General features: G+C 42.9%; 2 protein-coding genes across 2 annotated transcripts; both read left to right on the top strand.

Moving 5' to 3' along the window:
- The first annotated feature begins 278 nt into the window (after nt 1-278).
- b3gnt2a (UDP-GlcNAc:betaGal beta-1,3-N-acetylglucosaminyltransferase 2a) lies at nt 279-7,241 on the top strand. Its single transcript, XM_041933961.1, has 2 exons — nt 279-600; nt 5,374-7,241. The coding sequence occupies exon 2, from the start codon at nt 5,374-5,376 to the stop codon at nt 6,595-6,597; it is 1,224 nt and encodes a 407-aa protein (XP_041789895.1). The 5' UTR covers nt 279-600; the 3' UTR covers nt 6,598-7,241.
- A 1,906-nt stretch (nt 7,242-9,147) lies between these two features.
- Nucleotides 9,148-15,194, top strand: zgc:66455 (uncharacterized protein LOC393502 homolog). Its single transcript, XM_041933807.1, has 9 exons — nt 9,148-9,269; nt 10,761-11,386; nt 11,851-12,307; nt 13,070-13,111; nt 13,648-13,748; nt 13,833-13,894; nt 14,107-14,273; nt 14,517-14,672; nt 14,765-15,194. Exons 1-9 carry the CDS (start codon nt 9,185-9,187, stop codon nt 15,142-15,144), a joined length of 2,076 nt encoding a protein of 691 aa, XP_041789741.1. The 5' UTR covers nt 9,148-9,184; the 3' UTR covers nt 15,145-15,194.
- Nucleotides 15,195-23,931: the final 8,737 nt, after the last annotated feature.

Here is a 23,931-nt window from a genome sequence, read left to right as displayed (position 1 = left end):
CAATGTTTTAGTTTTTATTTATTTTATTTAATTTAATTTTACTTTTTTATTTTTTATTTTTTTTTGGGGGGGGCTGTATGTTAAAAGGTCTTTAATATTCAGTGAAATGTTCAGTGATGATTACTAAGCTCATGTTGGGACTCAAGTTTGCCTCGCTGACAGTTTACTCTTACCTGTACGAGAATGCAACGCGTCAGACCAGACTCGAAAAGTGAAAAGACGCTCAGGCTGTGCGATTCAGGTCCAAAAAGTCCCACCGCCTCAGGTCAGGTCAGGTCGGTTCGGTTTTGGAGGCTAAATCTTCCACTCCACCTGAGGGAGGAGTGTCTGCGCGCGCAACACGCGGGAGGGACGCACACCTACACGAGGCTACCTCTCCACCTTTCTCCGTTCTGTGAGCAGACGACGTGACCTTTGTGTCCATGCGGGAGGTTTGACGACTGACGAGGGGTCTGGATTAACAGGGATCATATTTTTTATTCAGGATCAGAGTGCGTCCACATCTCCAAAGCGCGCCGCATGATGCACGAGGAAGATGCTTGAGTAGAGGAGCAGCCGCCTGTTGATCTGTGGGCTTCCCTTTTATTTCTCAACGAGGATGTAAGTGGCCGATCTGACAGGATTGTTAGTCGCAGAATAAACTGGCTGTTTCAGCTCTGTGCGAAATGTTTTATGGTCGTAATGAAGGAAATAACTCAGAGTTTAATCACTGAATGCATCTGAAAGCAGTTAATATTACCTGGATGAAAGTATGCTGAGTCCATCAAGTGTTCATTCGCAATTATCCCATAAAACACGGTAGAAAAGTGCTGGATGTCCTCATGAAAAATGATTAATCTGCATATTTCACACTAGAATCTATTTCTGAGATTTTGAACTTTAATAAAGCAGCAAGCAACCATTAGCTGTGTAAAGATGTGGTGGAGTAATGGCGTCCTGGGCAGAGGAGAAGTCACCCTTCATTGTGTGTGTTGATAGCAGGTCCGGCTGAGGGTGCATGTCGGTGCTTGTGAGTCCCTCCCAGTGTTTTAAGAGGCTGAGTTCAGTTCAGCTCTGACTAAACTCAGATCCCCCACCAACTCCTCTTCTTTCTGTTCTGTCTCTCTTCTCTCTGTTCTGTCTCTCTACTCTCTGTTCTGTCTCTCGTCTTTCTGTTCTGTCTCTCTTCTGCTGCTCTGTCTCTCTTCTTTCTGTTCTGTCTCTCTTCTGCTGTTCTGTCTCTCTACTCTCTGTTCTGTCTCTCTTCTTTCTGTTCTGTCTCTCTTCTGCTGTTCTGTCTCTCTTCTTTCTGTTCTGTCTCTCTACTCTCTGTTCTGTCTCTCTTCTCTCTGTTCTCTCTCTCTTCTTTCTGTTCTGTCTCTCTTCTCTCTGTTCTGTCTCTCTTCTTTCTGTTATGTCTCTCTACTCTCTGTTCTGTCTCTCTTCTCACTGTTCTGTCTCTCTTCTTTCTGTTCTTTCTCTCTTTCTGTTCTATCTCTCTTCTCACTGATCTGTCTCTCTTCTCTCTGTTCTGTCTCTCTTCTCTCTGTTCTGTCTCTCTTCTTTCTGTTCTGTCTCTCTTCTTTCTGTTCTGTCTCTCTACTCTCTGTTCTGTCTCTCTTCTTTCTGTTCTCTCTCTTCTTTCTGTTCTGTCTCTCTTCTGCTGTTCTGTCTCTCTTCTTTCTGTTCTGTCTCTCTTCTCACTGTTCTGTCTCTCTACTCTGTTCTGTCTCTTCTCACTGTTCTGTCTCTCTACTCTCTGTTCTGTCTCTCTTCTCTCTGTTCTGTCTCTCTTCTTTCTGTTCTGTCTCTCTTCTGCTGTTCTGTCTCTCTTCTCACTGTTCTGTCTCTCTTCTTTCTGTTCTGTCTCTCTTCTTGTTGTTCCATCTCTCTTCTCACTGTTCTGTCTCTCTTCTCTCTGTTCTGTCTCTCTACTCTCTGTTCTGTCTCTCTTCTTTCTGACCTGTCTCTTCTTTCTGTTCTGTCTCTCTTCTTCTTGTTCTTTGTCTCTTCTTTCTGTTCTGTCTCTCTTCTTTCTGTTCTGTCTCTCTTCTGCTGTTCTGTCTCTCTTCTTTCTGTTCTGTCTCTCTTCTCACTGTTCTGTCTCTCTACTCTGTTCTGTCTCTTCTCACTGTTCTGTCTCTCTACTCTCTGTTCTGTCTCTCTTCTCTCTGTTCTGTCTCTCTTCTTTCTGTTCTGTCTCTCTGCTCTCTGTTCTGTCTCTCTTCTTCTTGTTCTGTCTCTCTTCTTTCTGTTCTGTCTCTCTTCTTCTTGTTCTGTCTCTCTTCTCTCTGTTCTGTCTCTCTTCTCTCTGTTCTGTCTCTCTACTCTCTGTTCTGTCTCTCTTCTTCTTGTTCTGTCTCTCTTCTTCTTGTTCTGTCTCTCTTCTTCCTGTTCTGTCTCTCTTCTCTCTGTTCTGTCTCTTTTCTTTTCTCCTCTCTGGACCTTAATGAAGTACATTTCCCCTCCAGTCAGCAGTCAACATGGCCCCTCTTCATACACACATTTTAACCCAGGATTAACCTAAACCCAGCACTATAAGATCCACACTGCACTCCTACTAACCCTGGGTTAAATGTCTGTGCATCATGGACTAATGTTGACATTTCAAAGTGACTCATGGCTATCTGTTTACTTTAGCCCTGGTTCACACTGGCACCCTTTCACCCTGTGTTGTGTTGAATTTTTGAGTTGATAGCCTGGATAAACCTGCTCCAGAGCAGCTTCAGTAAGTCCTGTGCTGAAGTCAGGGTTAGCCCACTCGGGAATATGACAGCGTGAAAGCTTTCTTAGGCTGGGGCGAACAGCCCTGACACTGTGGCTTACATTTAACATGTGACATACGCAGACCATTTGCAGAGCGGCTGCTGCAACACTACGCTTCCACTACAATCAGTGGAACACCAAGCTGCATCAGAGATCTGCTCAACAATCCTAAAAATCCTCCACAACCCAGAATGAATGCTCGCCCATCATCCTGTCTTGCCTGTGACTCGAGTAGTGTGTTTCACAGTGATCTGCGAGGTAAAACTAGTGTTTTTGTCAGTGGAGTCTGGTGGCTTTCAAGGAGAGCGATGCAATGGTTGTTTGTGGTTGGGCGAGGTGTGGCGGAGGCATCCATTTGTTTTGGTTTGAGATGCATATGTAAAGTTTATAAAATACAATGTTTTGTCATAAGTCAAACTCTCCCAAAAGTTTCTGCAAATGCAGCTGAAATGATTAGTCGATTAAGCACTTAGTCGACTAACAGAAAGTTTTCATTTCTCCTATAAAAACATTGTTGACTGTTGGTTGGACTAAACAAACATTGTGAAGGAGTCACTTTCGGCTCTGGGTCATTGAAACCACATTTCTCACTATTTTCACAATGTTTACAAACCAAGCAATGAATGGATTCCTGGAGAATATTATCAGCAGATTGATCATGAAAAGAATCATTAGTTGCAGTCCTATAGAAAATGGTTGAAAATGAGCTCCACCTCAACCAACTTTAACAGTAAAATCCATTTTCAATTCAGGACCTTTTCAATTGACAGATAATTTTACAGTGTGGTATTAGTACTTTTACTGAAGTGAAAGACTGAGTGAGTTGCAGACTTTGGTAGTACAAACAGAAACTATTCATTCCGTTCTGTGCTTACTTTTAACATATTCCTAAATAATTTGCATTAAAATTAAAAAGGAATTAGTGTCCAGGAAAGAATGAATCCGTTTCTCGGCCTCAGCCCTTGTTCAACTCTGCACAATGTACTGTAACATTTCACTAAATATGTACTGCATTACTCAAGTGGTTGCACATACAGAAGACATAAGAGTCTGCTTCTTTAATGTCAGCTTTCAAGTGGCTTTTTGTTTGTAAAAATGTGTAATAATAACATCACACCTCCCTGATATGTTAATATGTCAACAGACCGTCAGACACAAAGACCAGACACGTTACTAAAATCCTTATAAAAGGAGGCATGTGTTTTATCTTCAGTCTCCATCAATAGCTGGAGAATGTTTTTATGTTTACATATGATACATATGGCTCGTTATTTTCAATTTTTATTAGAATAGACAGAGAACCAGTAGTTTATCAGTATGTACAAACAGCAGCCAATTTTCCATTTCTCACTTTTCATGTAGCTTTCTATTATACCAAGCATTTTCTACAGTCGTCAGTGTGTTCTCTCAGCAGGAAACATAACAACCTTTGATAGTTTTGGAACAAACAATTTGGGTAAGAAATTGGTTTGAATCAGTCTGTTCTTTTGAAAGATTTGAGGATCTTTCAATGAAAACCTGTGAAAAACCAAACAGTGACGATCTGTATCTGCATTAGTGGTTAAGTTTGAATGATAGTCCTGTCTGGCTCTGCAGAGCTATCGCTCTGTACACACGGTTCATATTTTATTAACGGGAAGTAATTTCAAATTGGCCACGAATGAGCTTTTGTTGTCCCTTTCACATTCTGCGGGTGTTGTTGTCACGTTAGCGAATGAGGAAACTAAAGGTTTGGGGTTCACCATCTTCAGCTAACATCATTATAGCCTCTCTGAAGTCATCATGTAAAGCCCAAAACATCCCAAATACCCCAAATTGCTCCAGCATCTGTGAGAGAATTTGCTTGGACTACGACCGTTGGATTAGGCATTACTGTCAGATCATAACTGTTGGCATGGTAACCTTTGGTTTCAACAGCACATTTATTACATGTTTTATTACAGTATAGCACATTAAAATGTTTTATTTATACTGATTAAGGCTGTTATTGCCTTGGAAATGGGAATAAAGGCCAACATTCTACGTTGCATTAAACTAGTTACCAGTGGCATCATGGAGACCTTGAGTACATTAAGAAATTCCTACTAACGTTGTATTCTATTTATGTAAAACTAACTAAAAGACTTGGATTTGTTATGTGCTTCTGTATCATCAACCTCATGTTGAAAAAAAAACGAGGTTTTTATGACGTGTGCATGCTCTTCACTGTGCGCAGTCAGGACACAATGAAAAAGGCTGCTGCCAGTAAACTGGCGTCATGTGCACAGCTGAATTGGAAACGTGTGATTCCCGTCTGTCGTTGAAGGAAGAGGAGGAGGGAGTGAGCAGGGGATGAGGAGAAAATGCTCATGGGCCCGTTCTTGCAGGATTAGAGATAAAAAATCTGTCTGGTTTGAGCTCTGAAACCAAACGGAGGGAAATCAAGCTTCCTGTTGAACTGCTGTACCAGATTCTTCCATTTGTATTCTTGCTAAGGACTTCAGGGTCGACCTATCTGTCTCTATGTTTCCAAATGTCCCTTTTTATCCTGGCTTTGTTGTAAGTCTGCCTGCTGAGGCCATGATGCTGCAGATTTGTGCTGTTTCTGGTTGATTTTACTGATTTTCTGTATTTGTTTTCCTTTTGTAGATGCAGAGGGAAGGCAACAGCCCTGTGCCCCGAAAAAAAGTGATTGTGTTCTGCGTAATGATGATGCTCAATATCCTCATCTGCATTCTGATGGGTATGACGTGGAACCTCAGGCATGTCAAAAGTGTCAGTCAGAAGGTTCGAAGTCCATCTGAGAGGTTTGTGCAGCAACAGGTACTGAGCAAATCCTTCTGGAACAAGGAACAGCAGCGCCTGGACTTCATTTCCAACCATAGTGTCAACTCCGTGCGCACCGCTGACTCTCTCGTTGAGCTGGCATATTGGCTGAATGACACCGGGCCACTCAACCCCTGTGAACCAGACTACAGAGTCCTCACGCAAGTCTCGGACTACAGTTCCCTGCCGCAGCGCCTCCAGGATTTCCTTTTGCACATGCGCTGCAGGACGTACCCCATGCTGATAAATCAGCCTCATATTTGTGATGAAAAACCCTTCCTGCTCCTGGTGGTCAAGTCGCTCATCCCACATTTCGACCGGCGGCAGGCCATTCGAGAAACATGGGGACGGGCGGGCATCCTCGCCAATCGGACTGTGGCAACGGTGTTCCTGCTAGGCAACACCCTGCCTATGGATCACTTTCCAGACCTGCTGGGCATACTGGGATACGAGGCAAAGCTTCACAAAGACCTCCTTCAATGGGACTACAGAGACACCTTCTTCAACCTCACCGTGAAGGAGGTCCTCTTCCTGGAGTGGTTCAGCCAAAATTGTCCCCATGCCCAGTATGTCCTCAAGGGTGACGATGATGTCTTTGTCAACACCTTACAGATAATCAGCCTTCTGGAAGGCTTGTCACAGAACAAGGTTAAGGATCTGTTTATAGGTGATGTTATCCATAATGCCGGTCCACACCGAGACCGGAAACTCAAGTACTTCATCCCAGAGAGTTTGTTTGAAGGCCCTTACCCGCCTTATGCAGGAGGCGGAGGATATCTGTACTCTGGGCAGGTGGCACTACGCCTTTACAACGTATCTCAGCAGGTAGTCTCGTATCCCATTGACGATGTCTACACGGGGATGTGTTTGAAAAAGCTGGGCGTGGTTCCTGAGAAGCACAGCGGCTTCAGGACTTTTGACATTGAGGAGAAGTACAGGTACAACCCCTGCATCTACAGGAGCCTGATGCTGGTTCACAGCCGGACGCCACAGGAAATGCTGACCATCTGGCCATTTATTATCCACCCCGAGCTTGACTGCCAGTGAACACCTGCGTTCATCTTTGTTCGATATTTGTTTGCACTGTTTAATTTTTTTCAAACACATTGAAACTATGTTAAATCCTCAAATCCAAGCAAAACCTCTGCCAGGGAGGCTATGTATTCAAGTCAAGGAAGAACACATAATATTTTGGAGTGGGTCTGAATCACAGGGTGGACACGCAATTTTTTTTTTCACTTTTATGTCAACATCGCAAGATTGGAGGAATAAATGCCATACATCTAAGTAGATGGTAATAAAGTTCAGTAATCGCTTAAATTTCATACAAAAAGCAGTTGTTATGAGGCACTCGGGCTCAACTTGTATGACTCCAACGTCAACAGGTGATGTTCATGTGTGTTGCTTTGTTCTGTTGTTTCAACATTGATTTATTTGTCGTTGTGTTCGTAGCTTAACATAATATTTTCTGATTTCTGCAGTGACTGATGTATACAACAACTTTTTCACTATGTGTGTAGTAAAGATATATTTTTCTATATGCAAATTATAATTTGATTAAATCAAAACAAAATTACTTGTGAATGTACGTATTTTTGTACTAACTGCTTCTGATAACAACCTGCCATTTTCATTATATTGTTTCAGCATTTCATATCTGTATGTGTTAATAAAGTGTTTTCTGGTTTTGGCATAATGCTCGTAGTTTTGGAAATGTACCCAGACATGTACAGTGGTTGCGCTTGCAGATTTGCATATAGGAGAGAGGACCTTTGCCCCCTTCTGCTTTGTCTTTTGTTTTGTTGTCCACAGGCACAGGTATATAAAAGAAAGCCATTGGTGAATGAATGCTCCAAAACTGGAATTTCAAGTCTTCTGCATAAAGGGCAGACATCGTCCATCACTAATGCTAATATTAGCGCAATAGCTTGTGTACACAATAGCTCTGAAATCCAAATTATCGCACGCATGCCAACTGTACACAAATGTTAAGAGTTGTCATGTAAACCTGTAGCTGTGCAAGCATGCTTAGTATTTAATCCATTGTTCGGGTTAAGTGGGACTGATGGTAGCATTTGAAAAGATTCCCATGTTTAGTGTTTCCATTCCATACAGATTTCTACTTCTACATCTCATAGTTAATATTGTTCTTTTTACTCCACGGACAGCTTTAGCTACTATTAACTTTTCAGGTTAGTTTTTCATCCCTTTCCTGTCCAGTAAAAACCATGTATCTTCAGATGTGTTGAATGTTTGTGATAAACTGAAGGAGGAAGTGTTCCTTTATGGCTCAAGAAAATTCCCCTCCTTCCTCAGCTGAATGAACTCTATAAAAAGCCTCTTGTATCAGCTGGAAAATGCATCGTCACAAAGCTGATAACAGGCTGTTTTTCTGAGCTCATGAAACTTTTTAGAGATACATGGTTTTTACACTAAAGATAAAAGAAGATAATATGATTAAACTAGCCAACAGTTTATAAAGTAGTTCAAATGAGCTCAACTTTAAACATCGACAGCTGTAAAATGCAACATACACATTAAAGCAGCAGTAATATTAATCCTAAAACATCAGATATAACAGAAAAACACTCACAGGGACTTACTGCACTGTGAGGACGTTAGGTACTTTCTGTTTACTGATAACATTTACAGACTTGTACTTAAAGACTTGAATGCAGTACTTTTATTTGTGGAAGAGAACATTTTTTAGAGCTTAGAGCTTAGTTGTAATTATGACTTTGTTGTTGTGTTGGGGTTTTATGTCTAAAGAGTGTATATAGGTGTGAGTATATCCACACATTTGAAAGAAAGTTTGACCTGCTGACACCATCTAATCAAAAGTCAGAGGATCACTGAAGTCATGAGGATTCATCCTCCAGGTACCATGAATTTCTGTCAGTTGTTATGTTAATCCACACAGTAGTGCACCCCAATACCAGAGCCACAACATGATATGTGGTAAATTATCATGATAATAAATGATCATGTATGTATTTCACCGGTGCATATTTTTTAATTTACAGCTTTTAAAGGCAAATGTTAGATGAGATAAACCTTAATGATATAAAATAAGAAAAACAGGAACTCTACAAGAGCAAATAAACTCAAACTCACAAAATAAGTTGGATACATACTAATACTGCTCTACTAGTTCTTATTGTTACTATTACTATAAACACATTTTCTGGACTAGCACTCCTGTTGACATGTAACATAATTGTATGGTCTTCTACATAACAGCTAACAGTTTCTTTCCACTGCTGCAAATAAAATGTGCTACCTGGAGCATTTACCTGAAGAGTGGAAAGAAAAGACCTAATATGCAACAGGGGCCTCTGGTGGACAAATCTGAGACTAACATCCAGCTGAAGGAAACTCAATCAGCCCTCTGATGAATTTCACCTGCTCTCACAGGAAAGGAAAACATCAGTTTAACTGAAGCTGGGAAGTTCAACCTCACTTCATTTTTCACACATTAAAGTCGTTTGGCAGACAACCTTTTGCTTGTAAAATGGCACGAAGGAGCAGCTGTAGCTTTAAACGTGCGCTGCTCATATTTCTGCTGATATTTTGGAAACACAGTGACTCACAGGTAAGCCGCCATCCTCGCTGAGATCCAGCTTGTTTTGTGTTAATGTTTTCAAAGTGGTGGAACATAATTCTGTGTGCTGCTTTCATGTGTTTGCAGGTGAACAGCGAAGAAGCCAAAGCGCCTCCAGGTGAGACTCAACTTGAGTCTTTTCCCTCAGAATTTTAAATGTGAAAGTGTGGCTTTATTCTTCTTCTCTGTGCGTTTGAAAATCAGCCAATGAACAGACTCTGTGAACAGGGATCACCTGCAACAATATAAAAAATGGTTTAATTTTTAGAAAAGTATTAAAATTAAAGTATCCAAAGCTAAAATAACAAGCCTTTTATCTAAATGTCAGTTTACAATGACATTAACCACTGCTATTATCATTACAATTGATATTGGTGATCCCTCCCTCTATACATCTGGCAGCCTTTACTCTAAAACAAGTCAATATTAAAACAGAAGTATTACTGAGAACTGAACCTGACTGTGAAAATCTCAGGAACTAGTTAATGCATTACTTCTAGCATCTGATGTGTTAATTATTAAAGTCTCCTCCACTCGAACATGCATTTTTCTTCTTGTTCCCACAGTTGAGTGTTTGAGCTTTACTGTGCAGAGTTTGACACCACAAGGCTGTTTTAAGATTTGTCTGCTGATAGTGGAAAATTTCTCTGTGCTCACAGAAAATCCAATGTCAAGGGTTCAATATTCAACTTACATTAAGTGTGATGTGGATACTCTGAACTAAGTTTTCAGTGAAGTAGAAGACATCAGCAGTTTAACTTTCATAGATTCTGATTTCTTTACACGTTTATATCAGCGTAGATAACAGTCGAGAGCTAAACAACCTGCTGGAGGCCCGTGGTTTCTCTCAGTATGTAACTGGACCCACTCAACGTGGACCACACCTTTATTTTCTGTGTCAGCACTTGACGTTGCTTTACCAGACTGTTACTGCATCTTTTTTTTAATCAGTCATGGTCCTTTCAGGGTCATTTCTGTCCAGAAAGGGTATCTACCTCTTTCTGATACACCATCATGTGATCATATGGTAATTGCCTTTAATCAAGGTACATAGGAAGGTAAATAGGAAATACGGCACCAACACCTGTGCTGAGGTTGTTACACATGCTTTCAGTAAATTTTACTATTGGTTTAAAAATGCTAGTGCTTATTTTTAAGGCCTTACATGGTTTGGCACCCCGTTATCTCTCTGACATGCCGGTGAGCTATGAACCAGCAGGACCCCTCACATCATCTGGAACAGGTCGTCTGGTTATTCCATGCCCCCACAAAAAAGTGGAGAAACTTTTACTTTAGCTTTCATGCCCCACGGCCCTGGAACATCCAACCAAAATTATGTTAGATTTTCTGCAACAGTATCCCCTTTTAAACCATACTGACTGCATTCCTTTTCAACTTTGAGTTTAAAACCAGTCCTTATTGGTTGACTTTACTTAAATTCAAGTCTCTTCAAATTGATTTTCATCCTGTACTGAAATGATGAGAAACCAGGGAGTGCCTGGAGGGCTGTCAATGAATGAATGGTTGCAGTAAAGTCACTTGTATTTGGATTAGCCGAAACATGGAGAACTTGGTGTGTTTCTCTGAAGCTTGTGTGTTTCTTCCTCAGATGAACATGGAGGTGAAGACAGTGCTTTCTTCGCCCTGAGGAGTTGCCACCAGCTGCTGCACGGCGACACCGGCGAGTTTTTCTCCCCGGACTACCTGTGCTCCAACCCATCTCTGTGGTGCAACTGGACCATCCAGGTGGATCCCGGAAAGAGGGTCCAGCTCCACCTCGAGGACCTGACCTCCGATGACGCCTGCCACCTCAAACAGGACCAGATCCACGTGGATGAGCCCGCCGGACATTCTAGGGCTCACAAGGTCCTGCAGAAGTGCTGGCGAGAGGCCAAGTACACCTCCTCTTCCAACACTCTGTACGTGGTGCTGCTGATCGGCGGCTGGCCCACCCCGCCCTACAGGGGCTTCTATGGCCGCTACCAGGCGTTTGGACCACCGGTGGTTTACAACCCACAGGAAGGATTCACAGAGACAAACAGGAAGTCAGAACCATCTCTTGGACAGGTAGACTTCAGGGAATTTGGACCAGTGATGAATGGTGGACAGATGGAGTCAGATTTGCTGCAGCATCCGTCACCAGCAAATTCTGATGTCGTGTATGATTATTATGATCAACCTTCAGCCGTGAGGGCTGAGCTGCCGTGGGAGGCCGAGGAGGACACAGACACTGAGGTGACATAGCTCTTCAGTGGGAATCAAACCCTCAAATCTAGTGTTGCTACTGCCTCGCTCTAGCAACTAAGCTTAGCTGCTGTTCATACAATGCTACTATGTGTAAAGTGATATGGTGTTGCAACCTGCGAGATTAAACCAGACAGTAACTGTGCAGTGAGACGGAAATAATGTGTGAAAAGAAGCTCAAAAGTTGTGTAGAGCTGCAAAGTTCAGGATACGCTTCCACCGATAGAAAGAGCGTCTGATAATCCTGCAAAACAGAATCCCTCCAGATTAATGAGAAAAAATACTGTGAAACTATTAACATTGCAGCAAATGTCACTGGCCTGATTTTTCACGTGGATCTTTGCATTATTGACTTTGTTCAATCAGTAATGAATCACATCATCTGGTGTAAATTGTCTGCTAATAAATGCAAGAAAGTATTTTGATATTATTCCATCCTCCATGTCTTCATTCAGATGGCTGAAAGCCGCCATCCAGCCTCAGAGAGCTACAGCCACGTCAACCCATTCATAGCTGATCCCACAGTGCCAGCCTCCACTCAGGGGACCTCTAGATCGGAAAGAGGTGCCGCTCAAACCCCTTCAGGCCCATCTGACTCGGATGTCCATCCTGCATCTCCGCAGCAGCAACCTGACCGTCAGAACCATGAGCTCAAACCCACCACTCGCACCCCAACAGCAGTAAGAAGGAACGTGGAGGAAGCTTCAACCCATCCAGAGGAAGCTGCTGCTCCAGGCGGTGAGAGCAGCACACAGAGCCTGTCCGAGCAGAAGTCTGCCGAGAACAGGACGGAGGACGGCGTGGCCTCAGACCAGCTTCCTCCCCCCTCTGAAGGACCAGACCCAGAGGAGCCTGAGCAGACTCATTCTCACCCCAATATGGTGGAGCCGCTGTCGGACCACAGAGGGAGCCGTGAGTACACTTGTATTTAACTACATGTTAATTGATGCACTAATGTACCTTCACATATTTCCACACTGTGATATCAAACACCATTATTCAGGGTCTCTTTTGCAAGATCGTGGATTTTTAACATCAGCATCATTTTTAAAATATATAAAACAGATACGTTATAAGTTTTAACTGGTTAAACACGGGCAGTACATTGTTGTTTTTTTATGCTAGTTTTTTGAAGTGTGTTTCCTAAAAAGAAAATTCACACTGGGTCATATAACTGGAAATCTGCCATTGTTGTCCAAGAAATCATATTTTCAACTGTTGTACATCAGCCAGATGTTGAATTAACCATTAAAATAACCCAAACAGGAAGCAGGCAAAACCAAAAGATCTGAAAACGCTGAAAATGTGAAAGAGCAATCTATTACATAAACATTTGACTACAAGTATTCAAGTCCTCATGAGTGTGGATGTGGATGCTGCGTTCAGGGTCCCAACAATGGAGGCAGCGTTGAACACACTCTGTCCTTGGAACAATCAGTGGCTGAGACTCATCTCAGTTTGAGCTGTGACTCCTGAGCTTGTCCGAGTAATTCTTAAAATGTGAGAGTTGTTGTGAGTCATCATCGTCCAAACCAGCGGGGACTTATTTCTGCTGTTTCATGAAGAGCTGATCAGCTGTTTGAGGCTTTGACAGAACAAAGTGGATCACCAAATCACAAAAATCCAGGTACATTTTTCTCTTTAATCTGTTTGACTTTTATTTCTATCCCGTAGGCAACAGCAGAAATCACTCTGAAATTCCACTTCTTCCTGGTGGTGAGTATTTCACTGATAATGCACAACGTCAACTATGTTCCATGTTTTCTGAGACACATTTATTACCTTTCAATCTGTCACATCTGTGCAGGAACATATCTTGTGGTAAACTGGCAAAAATCTGTGGTATCCAAATTAGACACATTTTATAATGTCTGGATTAAAACACTTTTAATGTTTTTAATGCGATCAAACGTAAGAAGCATTTAGTTGCATGGTGTCAGCTACCAGCAGATTAACTTTAAAATGTTATTTATCGTGAAACCCTAATTCCAAAAAAAGTTAGGGTGCTGTGTAAAACAGAATGTGACAGCTCTCTGATCCTTTTTGACATACGCTCAATCGACAACAGCACAAACAATATATTTAATATTTGACCTCATCAGCTTCATTGATTTATGTAAATATCTGCTCATTCTGAATTTGATGCAGCAACACATTTCAAACAAGTTGGGACAGGAGCAACAAAATACTGAGACTGCTGATGCTTTGTTTTGGTGCTTTGACATCACAGTCATGACTTTGGTCCCTGACAGATCACCTGTTCGAGGTGGCTGTTGAAGTGAATTTCAGTCAGGATCTGGAGGAGTCCTGGGACAACCTGGCCAGGTCGCTGCTGCTGTCAGTGAAGGTTTTGGTATGTTGATGAGTGCTCTGTGTAGCCTGTAGAGTTGGATTATCAGAGAGAAACGAGCATCACTGATACCTTGTGTTTCTGTAGATCAGCGAGCAGCTGGAGGCTCTGCACATGCCGCTGTCCATGACTTCTAAGAGAATAAAGAGGTTGGTACACAACAGTCTCGCAGATCTGCTAAAACACAAGCTGCAGTGTAACTTTGTGTGTGAATAAACTAAATGTGAAGTTAAAGCCCACTAAAACAAATGAAAGTCAGTTTGTTGTTTGTGTCCTGAATGTTTTCGCCTTCCTGCAGCTCAGCAGCTGTTACCAGTCATACACCCTGTGTGTGTGTGTGTGTGTGTGTGTGTGTGTGCAGGTTGAATGCAGGAGTGCTGTACATCCTCTGGCTGCAGATTGGACAGGGTCCTGGAGGTCCGCAGGTCCACAGGGCCGTCCACTCCGCCCTGCAACGCCTCATCGCCATGGATGTCCCCGTCCAAGGAAACCATGAAGAATCTGTCATCACCTCTGTGTCGACGGCAGGTATAGCAGCATGAAACAGGGTGGAAGTGTCTCTCTGTCTGTACCGTGAATCTGTTTTTCCTCGACACACAACAAACTTTCCAGTTTCATTCAGATGTGCTGAGCAGTTTTCAGATATCCCTCTAACAGACAAAAGGATCAGAACCCCTTCAGAGGAGGGTTAATCATGATCTTAGTAAAGGCCATGAACATATGAATGGTGAAGATCAGTGTTACCTGGAATCATCTCTCTCTGTGTTTCAGATGTAAACGAGTGTGGGACCCAGCTGGTGCTGTGTGACGTCAACGCAGACTGCGTGAACCGGTTCGGTTCATACGCGTGTCGCTGCAGACCGGGTTTCCAGGACGAGTCCCGGCTGGGATCAGGAGGAACGGTCTGTGTTGATGTGAGGGCTGCAGGTACACATGCTTTAATCAACTCTCAGCTGCACTGCTTTAAAGCAAAGAGGAGTCCCGAGCTGAACCGCTGCTGACCTCCTGTTTGCCTGCAGGTTGCAGCTCAGGCCTGTCTGCTGAGACTAAAGGCGTCTACGTGCTTTTCTTCCTGCTCAGCACCCTCATCCTAATGCTGATGGCGGCGGCCGGCATGCTGTACCACCGTCACCACCGGGGGGCGTTCCTGGTTCGCTGCCACAGCGGCAGCAGCATCTCCCCTCCTGACCCCAACAACAACCACCACCATCAGGACGACAGCTACTCCAGCCCTGCTGACTCTGACCTGCCCCCCCCACCCGTACCCGCCAGGGGCTACAGGGAGGGCTGGCCCCAGGTGAAAAAGTGCTGCCCGGCCGTGGACCTGCCGCTGCTGCGCTTCAGCCCGCTGCTGCCCCCGGACGGCTTCATGGAGCAACAGGAGGGTGGGAAGATGTAACAGACGGTGGACATGGCGCTGTAATGCTTCACAATATCTTAACTCATGAAAGTCGCTTTTCTTTTAGTTTACTTTCTGTTTTGTCTGCTGTTTGTCATCTGTTGAATTAAAGTCACAGCAAAACAGCATTTCCCTGCTGTCTAACTCATATTTTTTGCATTTTACTACACTACTACTACATATTTAACGTCTGGCTTAATACAATCCAACCGCAAATTATCCTCCAGGGTCATGCTTGAACAGAGACATCATAAACCTGGATCACTGTAGACTCCTGAGATGAATATGATGTAAATATCGTATCCCAAATTAGACCAAGGCAGGCTCTTGTAACCTGGGACACCCGTGTGCATGTATACCTACTCGGTGTGACTCTTGAGAAGTGGGGAGAAACAAGTTTTGCCTTTGTGTTGTTGCAGTTTTCCACCATCGGAGAGTCTGAGCCCATAAAGCTTCATTTAAATTCAGGAATTTAGCTGATTATATGGAGTGACTCTATGGCTCAAGGACACTCCAGCAGGACACATGGCCTGTTGTGGACCTGTGACCTCTCAGCTTCAAACTGGCCACCCTGTATCGCTGTGTGCAGGGAGTGAAGTGTAGTCTGTGCTGGCCCACCTAGTCCAAACCACTTTAATAGGCTTACAGCAGCTAATCCCGGGCGGTGTGCTGTCACATGGGGAGTCTGCTGACCTTACTCTGCTTTATTACAGGGTGCTTGTTCCCTCAGCCCTTCTCTGCTAAAAAAAAAAACAAGGCTTTTCTTCACCATCTATAGTTTCGTCATGCCTCTATCCATGCATGAGAGTGAATATTGGACTTATTCATCAGGTGGACACAAGACTCTAATGGGATGATCGTGTTGTTCTGTGTCTGGATGTGGAACTGCTTGCTAACAGGTGATGGAGTATGAATGCAGCTGTGCAGTGGTGGAATGTAATAGAGTACATTCAAATACTGTACTTAAGTACAAATTTGAATATTCCCACTTTATGTAACTTTGTACATCTCAGAGGGAAATGTTGTACTTTTCGCTTCACTACATTTGACAGCTTTAGTTGCTAAGATTTTACATGCAAAACATTATGAACATATTAGATATGTTGCATTTTTAGCGATTAAGCTTCCCAACATTGTCTAAAGCAGCTAAAACTTTCAGACTTGAGCAGCACAACAGTGAAATGTTACTTATTGATGCATCAGCAATGATAATGATAACATGACAGTAAAACACTGACAGGGATCATCTGAGAGCTTTTGGTACTTTAAGCATTGTAAATACTTGAGCAACGTTTTTAAATGCAGGACTTTTACTTGTAATGCAGTTTATAGTGTGTTACTTTTTATAGTGTGGTGTTACTTTACTAAAGGAATCAGAAATCTTCACCACATTTCAGCTCAATCTGCTGCAAACCTCTCAAACCAAAGACAGATAAAAAAAAAAAAAAAACCCAAAATGAGGTTATCAGAGGAATAAATCAGAATAATCTAAATATCTGCGGGCAGCTGTCTGCAGCGTGAGGAGGGGGTGGCGGCTGGACTCCACCCTCCGCGCTCAGCTTCCTTTCTCTGCTGGCAGCCTGAGGTCGAGGAGGGCGCTCCACCTCCGATACTCCCCATCCAACGAGCCACGCTGAGCTTCACCTGCCAGGCAGCATCCTCCACCCATAATCCCCTGCTCCCCCCGCCTCTTGTTACTGTAGTCACTTATCTATGAAGGTGTGGGTGTGTGTGGTGGGCTTCACTTGCAGGATCCTGTCTTTTATAACGTTAAGTATCAATTCACATTCAGTGGGCTTAACTGTAATTAAATCCATGAGTAATGTAACTGTGTCACCCCAAGACTTCAAGCCTTTTATTTAGTTTCCATTTGGATTCATTTCCATTCATGCTGATAATAGTAATGAATCTGACACTTCCTCATTTCTAATTGTTTTTTCTTCTCCCTGTACGAGTGCCTAATGTTTACTGTTGGTCTTTCAGATCTATGAACGCTTTTCTGCAAACCACAATCCACATCCTCAGAGGATGATTGCTAAACATTTCCGGAGTCCCCTGATCATCTTGTGCCACCATCAGTCCAAAGCTTTCTATGTTGTCCTTTTAAATATAAACATCATCGTCATGAGTCCAACACCTTCTCATTGTGTGGTTTCATGAACGTGGACCTGGTGGTTTTTCTAAGTCACCTTCAGTATGTCTTTCAGCTCCCTCTTTGTCCAGCAGCAGCAGCGTGTCGCTCTCTGCATGCAGTCTGAGGCCACCAGGCAGCGCGTTGTGGACCACAGTGGCAGAAAAGCAGTGATCCACTCTGTTAGAGCCACACAGCGTCACAGCATCAGAGCCTAATGAGGCTCTGCGGAACCTGTTGCAGCAGTGTGGGTGGCCAACAGGCCAGGTCCGAGTTTATATGTTCGCACTTTACAGCCCAGAACAAATAAGAATGAGTGTAAAAGCTGAAAATGTTAAAATCATCTAGTAACTAGCTGAAAGGCCCTTAAACATGCATGCATTGGTATGGATTAAACTAGCCAACAGTATATAAAGTAGTTCAAATGAGCTCAACCTTAAACATCTACAGCAGTAAAATGCAACATACACATATATTGCAGCTGAATCTACAGCTGGGGCGACAGAGACAGACACACAAAGACATGACACTGTGAAAGTACTCCACTACAAGTGAAAGTCCTGCATTTACAGCCTTACTTCACTAAATGTAAGTATTATCAGCAAAATGTACTTAAAGTACTCATTTTGCAACAAAATTTTCCCTGTCAGTGTTTTACAATTATATCTGATGTTTGAGGATCATTATTACTGCTGCATTAAAGTGTGGCACCAAACAACATACGTGTGATTTAGGTGTCGTTTGAGCTTCACCAGCAGTGGCACCAGAGGAAAAGTCATCTCTTATCAACGTGGGTGCAAGTGATCCCTGGAAATTCAGGGACAAAAACTCACTGAGTGTCTGAAGTGGACATGGTTCATCCTCTGGGGAGCATGAATCAACTCTGTCTGCAGTCTGCACATGAACCATTATTCAGTATCACTACAGATCTCATTGGAATTCAGCCATAACCTGTGATGATTAAAGAGATGATCAGGAAACTGAAGAGGTCAACAAAAGCATTAGCAGGTCTGAGCAGCTCTGTTTTTGATCTTATAAAGTAAATATAAAATGTGCCATCAGTTTACCACTCAAACGGTCCCATGCGTAGATGACAGAAAATGGACAACAGTGTCTGAAAGTAAAGCATCACAGTTTGCTTTTACCTTTACTAGAGCTGAAATGAAACTTAGTGTTTGTCACTTGTTGGAAAATTTGTCTTTAGCTTTTAAGAGCTAATATGGGATTTTGTGTTATCATACATCATTGTTGTTTTCCATTAGTAAACTGAGTTGAGGGGTCACTGACATCCCTTTAGAAAGTTGTTTTCTGATGAATGAGGATTATTAAATTGTTGTTAATACTGCAGTACGGAAGCCTTGATTCTATTTCAGGTATATTAAAGCATTTTAATGTGTGAAATTTAAAGAAAATTACATGGCTGTTAATGTAACAGTATGTCCTCTCTTGTGTGTGAATGTTCTCTCTCTTGTGTGTGTGTGTGTGTGTGTGTGTGTGTGTGTGTGTGTGTGTGTGTGTGTGTGTGTGTGCCTATATTTGGCCCGTTCTGACAAAACAGCTGAGGAACGCTGACCTTGCATCTCCCATCAGGATGAGCTGGTCAGTAATCCCATCAGTGTTTAATAACCTGATCCGAGTGTTATGGGCTTCATTATATCAGAGGAATCACGCTCCGGTTTTCTTCTCATGGCACGCTGTGTTGGAATTGGCTCCCCGGCAATTTATTTTTCTATTAGCGGAGCCGTGTGAAGTGTGATTGGGCGCTGAGCCGCAGGTCGGTGGAGGGGCTGCTCGGCCTGATAAGAGGACAGATCCCGCTCAGCACTGATTGGCTGGAGATATGAAGCAGAGGACTGACCGGCTGCTTGCAGTCAACCTGAACCCAGCATGAAAATGTGAACTCATCCTTTTATTTTTGGTTTTAATGACACATTTTGAGATGCATTATCTGATTATGTTCTAATGCCTGGCGTTCGATAATGCATATTACATTCACAGTGCTAACTAAGAGTTCTGTCTGAGTTGTGTTTGTTTTATCACATATAAAATATGATGCACTATTACAGATTAAATGTCAAGCAGACCCACACAGGTGTTTTCGCCTGGTTGGACCTGCTCAGCTTGGAGCCATGCTAAACTCTGCTGGGATTTACACAGGATCACCACTTACTAGTAAGAAAGATAAAGTTGCAAATTGTCCCACAACAAAACTAACATTACTAACTAAGTCTGTCGCAGTGCCCCTCTCTTCAGCCACATCTCCACTCTGCCTGCGGCATTGTTCTTTACCTGTCCACCAGATGGCCTCAGACTTTCTTCCTTCAGTTCCAGAACTCTAAAAGCAATCAGCTCATCCCTCTTACCTGAACTTCTCTGCCCACCTGCACCTCAGGCCCTCATCAACCACTCTGTATATATTCCAGTCAGATCCTTTGCTCCTCAGTTGTGTCCCAGTTGCAGTGTTGGTTTCTCACCTTGTGTGTTTGTGTTTGAGCTTCTGGAACTTGAACCTGAATCTGTCTGCAAGATCTCTGTATCAATAAATCACGGGTATCGCCTTGTCTGCCTTGACTGTCTGCGCTCGGGTCCTTCCACTGTCACTCAGCGCTGTGACAATTTCTATGTAGTGCACTATGCATTTAAACAGGCTCTGCTTGCTGCTCCTCCCGTTAGTTCATTTTCTAACAGCGCAGAGTGAACACGCAGCGCAAGAGTGAGCTTTCTTCAGAGAAAGGAAGAGTGCTGTGTCTTCTGTTGACGTCTTCCCCTTCAGATCGAAGGAAAATGTGTCAAGAAGATTTGAAAGAGACCCTGGTCCTCTGGTCACCACCTCAACATCACCCACCTCTCCTTAACCTTCTGTGTGCTGTGAGCAGCTGTGGATCAATATGGTGACATCTGTTCACCTGCAGGCAGGTGGTGGTTCTGTAGTCAACACCACCTGCCTGCAGGCAGCTTCCGTAGACCTCATTCATCCCTTAGTGTGTTTTCCTGTTTACGAGAATGAAACAGGACTTAAAGAAGCAGTTCACCTACGTCGGTGAATGTAGGCCTGAATCTGTCTGTCTGATGTTTGAACGATGTGACTGACCTGTCGATCAAGCCTTTGGTCCGTGACAAGGCGCCTGTACATGAGATTTGTTGTGGTGTCCTTTCCTTCAATGCCACTGGATAAACACAGAGTTTAGCTTCTCGGAAGCTAGAGAAGCATGTTTCACGCTCATGTTGTGGGTAATAATGGACATCGCAGCCTGCCTTTCATATATCAATTTGACTGACAGGTCTAAATACTACAGCACCCATGAGCCCCGGTTGTCGCTGCTATGGAGAAGAAGCCAGTTAAAGCTTTTTAAGATAATTTAATCTGCAGATTGTAAAGAAGCTTTCCTTGACACATCTTCTGTTCGCTGTTTTATGCACATAGATTTATACCTACAACTATTTACTAAAGAATCACATATTTTCTAATGCAGTTGTTATTTTGTCTCAGATCATCCTTTGGGTGTTGGGTGTTACAGTAACTTATGTGACATTAGTACATTTCATAAGTCAACGCTGACTTTCGCTTTTACACAGGACAGGAACAGCGATCACCCCTTTCAAAGTCTTTTGTTTGACCCATCCATCCACCCAACCTCCTCTGTGTACTGACTTACTTGCTCTTTATATGTCACCTGACTTCCTCCTTTGCTCTTGTCATAATTTCTAGGGCCACTAGAGGTCGCCATGTAAAGATAAACGTAATTACAGGTCATAATAACCTACACAGACGACCTATAAGGCAGTTTTTCTGTTGAGTACTTGCTGGCTTCAGCTGTGAGTCACATTAGCAAACAGCAGAAAATGCGAAAAAGCTCGATGGAAGCAGATCCAGAGAATCCAGAGAATTAACAATGATGTACATGAAGCTGTGACTGTGACTGTATAAAAAAGTGACTCTACAACTGGAAACATCAGATCTGTGTAGAGAGATGAGGAGACTATAACCTTCCTCACATGAATACATGAAACTAACAGAGATATCATGTTTCTGTTTCCATCGTTTTTTTTTTTCTATTTGAGATTTGACTGCCGTTCTTTTAATAATGTCACCTCGTTGGCCTTCTTCTTCTACGATGGTACAATGGCACCTGACTGCAGCATTAGCACCACCTGCTGCTTACTTCGATGAAGCAGCTCCTCGTATTCGCTGAACAGTGGTGGGTGGAAACATGCATTCAGTGAAAATGTCTCAACATTTGGATGGAAACCTGGTTATTGTCAATGAGAAAATGAATGGGAATTGTACTTTTGAGAACCAGGGCATCTGAAATAGCTTCTTCCACTGCAAATCTGAATGGAAACATAATAGATTACTTACTTATTAATATTGAGCACAACATATCTCATAATCTAAATTTAAAAAGAGCACATTTATGCTCCCCAGAAGATGAACCTCTCTGATTATAATCACTCTATGACCTTTTGTCTAGCACCACCGTGAGGACAAACAGTTTTAGCTCCTTTTCCAATGTGTTGCACATTTACATTATGGGATGCAGTGAACACTGCAGCCTCTAGGGGGCACTAATAGTGTGTGAGAGCATTAGCTATTTTTTTCCTGTAATATTTATGAATCACAGTCTCTTTGAGAGTTCTTGTTTTCCTGTTTTTGCAGTCAATGCAAGTTTTGTGGCAGCATATATTAAAATAGACTGTACAGATAGTAGAATTGACGTTACTTAATAGAAGGTTTTGTTTTCAATCCATGAAATCCATGAAAACGGCCAAAGGTCTACGGCCTCAATCAGCCTAAAAATACCACAAAAACAGTGGTAAATATCTCTCTTTTTTCTGGATAAATTAATATATAATAAAGGCATGAGGAGTCTGTCTGTTTTTGGTTACACTGAGCTCAACCCTAGCCATGGTGCAGGGAACAGTAAGTCCATTCAGCTCTGTAGTAGTCCTACACTGTCACTTAAAGTGTGTCACCAGGAGCAGCACAGCCACTCAGAGATGATGCCAAAAAAAATGAAAGCCAGAGTTGCAGTGAGCAGGATTATCCTACAGGGGGCAGTGCATGGCCTCTGCCGCTCTCCCTGTCTCCCTCCTCAGGCTTTAATCATTCGTCAAGCATAATAAGAGAAGCATTTATAGTCATATCCCTGTAATAAAGGAGGTGTCTCTTTGTCCTTTTTCATTCAGCGCATTGTCACAACTCAGAGCCTTAATCCTGCAAACTGACGGACAGTTGCATCCTGGGAAAAGAGCCGCATGCCATTGTTTGAGTGAGTCAAATCTGTTAAGCCCTAATTCTTTTGTGGGCATTTGCATACTCGGAAGTATTCTTTTACTGAAGGGCCAAATCCTCCTTGTGTGTGATGCGAGGCATTTTTAGTATCATTTGTGAAGTATCTACATGCACTATTAGCGCTGCATAATACCCACATATAATACGCTGGCATAATCTTGCAGATAAGAAGGGTTTTTCTAAAGTGTAGCATTACGTCGGGATGAAATGCTGCAATTTCAAGCAGATTCAAACGGGCTCAAATGTCATCAGAAATGTCAAGTGCCTCTGCAGTGGCAGGATACCCAAATGCCTTTTTTATCATTTTCATCGCCCGCCTGATTCCTCAAATTTACCTCCCAGTTGAAAGGCCCGGCTTGGCTCAGACCGCTGCGATGTAATGGGTCTGGTGCTATAATAAAGACTTTTACCTCTGACTCACCTGGCCTCTTCCTCTCTTATTTCCTCTTTCTTCCTGCCTCTTTTCTTCTGGCTCTTTCTGTTTCTTGTCCTTCCTCCCTCTCTTCACCTCCACCTCCGTCTCTCCCGCTCGTTCTCCTCTGATTATAGCAGGATGGCTTTCCCTCTTCCAGCAGAGTTTCTCTGGCTCCTTGATAAACTGTGTGTTATCTGTCTGTGGTGTTGGGCACAGTGTGGTTCACACATTTACGTCCTCTGCAGGCCTTTTCTCTGCCGCTCTCTGGAGTCCCTTCTGCAAAAGCTCTGATAAGATTGTTGAATCGAGATGGCAGATGGAGAGTCGAGGAGTGATTCTCTTAAAGCAAAACTGTGACAAACCTTTAGCTTTCCAAAATGTCTTCCTTACAGTATGTCTACCCAACACGTCATATTACACTGACTTTTATTATCTGAAGTTGTACAGAAAGCGAAAAAATCTGCATATAGCTTAAAGTTTGATCATCATTTATTTTGAATTTTCCTACAAAAAGCATGTGAATGAAACGTTGTTAAGCCTCCAAACTGGCAGTCCTCCAATCACCACAAAATGACTTCAGGGTGGAAATCTATGATCCCGATCATTGTGAAAATATGATGAATTTGTCTTTGGGCTGAGGCTGATCTTTCCACCAAATCTGAGCCCATCGTGTAGCTTTTTGTGAGGGCTGGGGTGACCTCGCTTCTGCAAACATGCAGAGGTTGTATGGAAAGTCTCAAACACTGTCCTCACCAGCGTCAGTTGATTGTTTAAAAGCTGAACACCACTTATGTTTAGGTTTGCTTGACACACAACCTCTTGTGTATCATGCAAGTAACGTGTGATGATATTATGATGGAGGTCAACACTTCTTTTTCTAACCATAAAAACAACCACAACCAAGTAGTTTCAAGTTGTTAAACTTATACTGGGTGTAGAGCCAGATAT

This window comes from Chelmon rostratus, chromosome 3 (assembly GCF_017976325.1).
Source record: "Chelmon rostratus isolate fCheRos1 chromosome 3, fCheRos1.pri, whole genome shotgun sequence".
NCBI lineage: Eukaryota > Metazoa > Chordata > Actinopteri > Chaetodontiformes > Chaetodontidae > Chelmon > Chelmon rostratus.
This window is presented reverse-complemented; position numbering and strand designations above follow the sequence as displayed.

Coding starts and splice junctions, on each gene's coding strand:
- b3gnt2a (XM_041933961.1), top strand. CDS start 5,374: ATGCAGAGGGAAGGCAACAGCCCTGTGCCCCGAAAAAAAGTGATTGTG.
- zgc:66455 (XM_041933807.1), top strand. CDS start 9,185: ATGTTTTCAAAGTGGTGGAACATAATTCTGTGTGCTGCTTTCATGTGT. Junction 9,270..10,760: donor AGAAGCCAAAGCGCCTCCAG/GTGAGACTCAAC, acceptor TTTCTTCCTCAG/ATGAACATGGAGGTGAAGAC. Junction 12,308..13,069: donor GTCGGACCACAGAGGGAGCC/GTGAGTACACTT, acceptor TCTATCCCGTAG/GCAACAGCAGAAATCACTCT.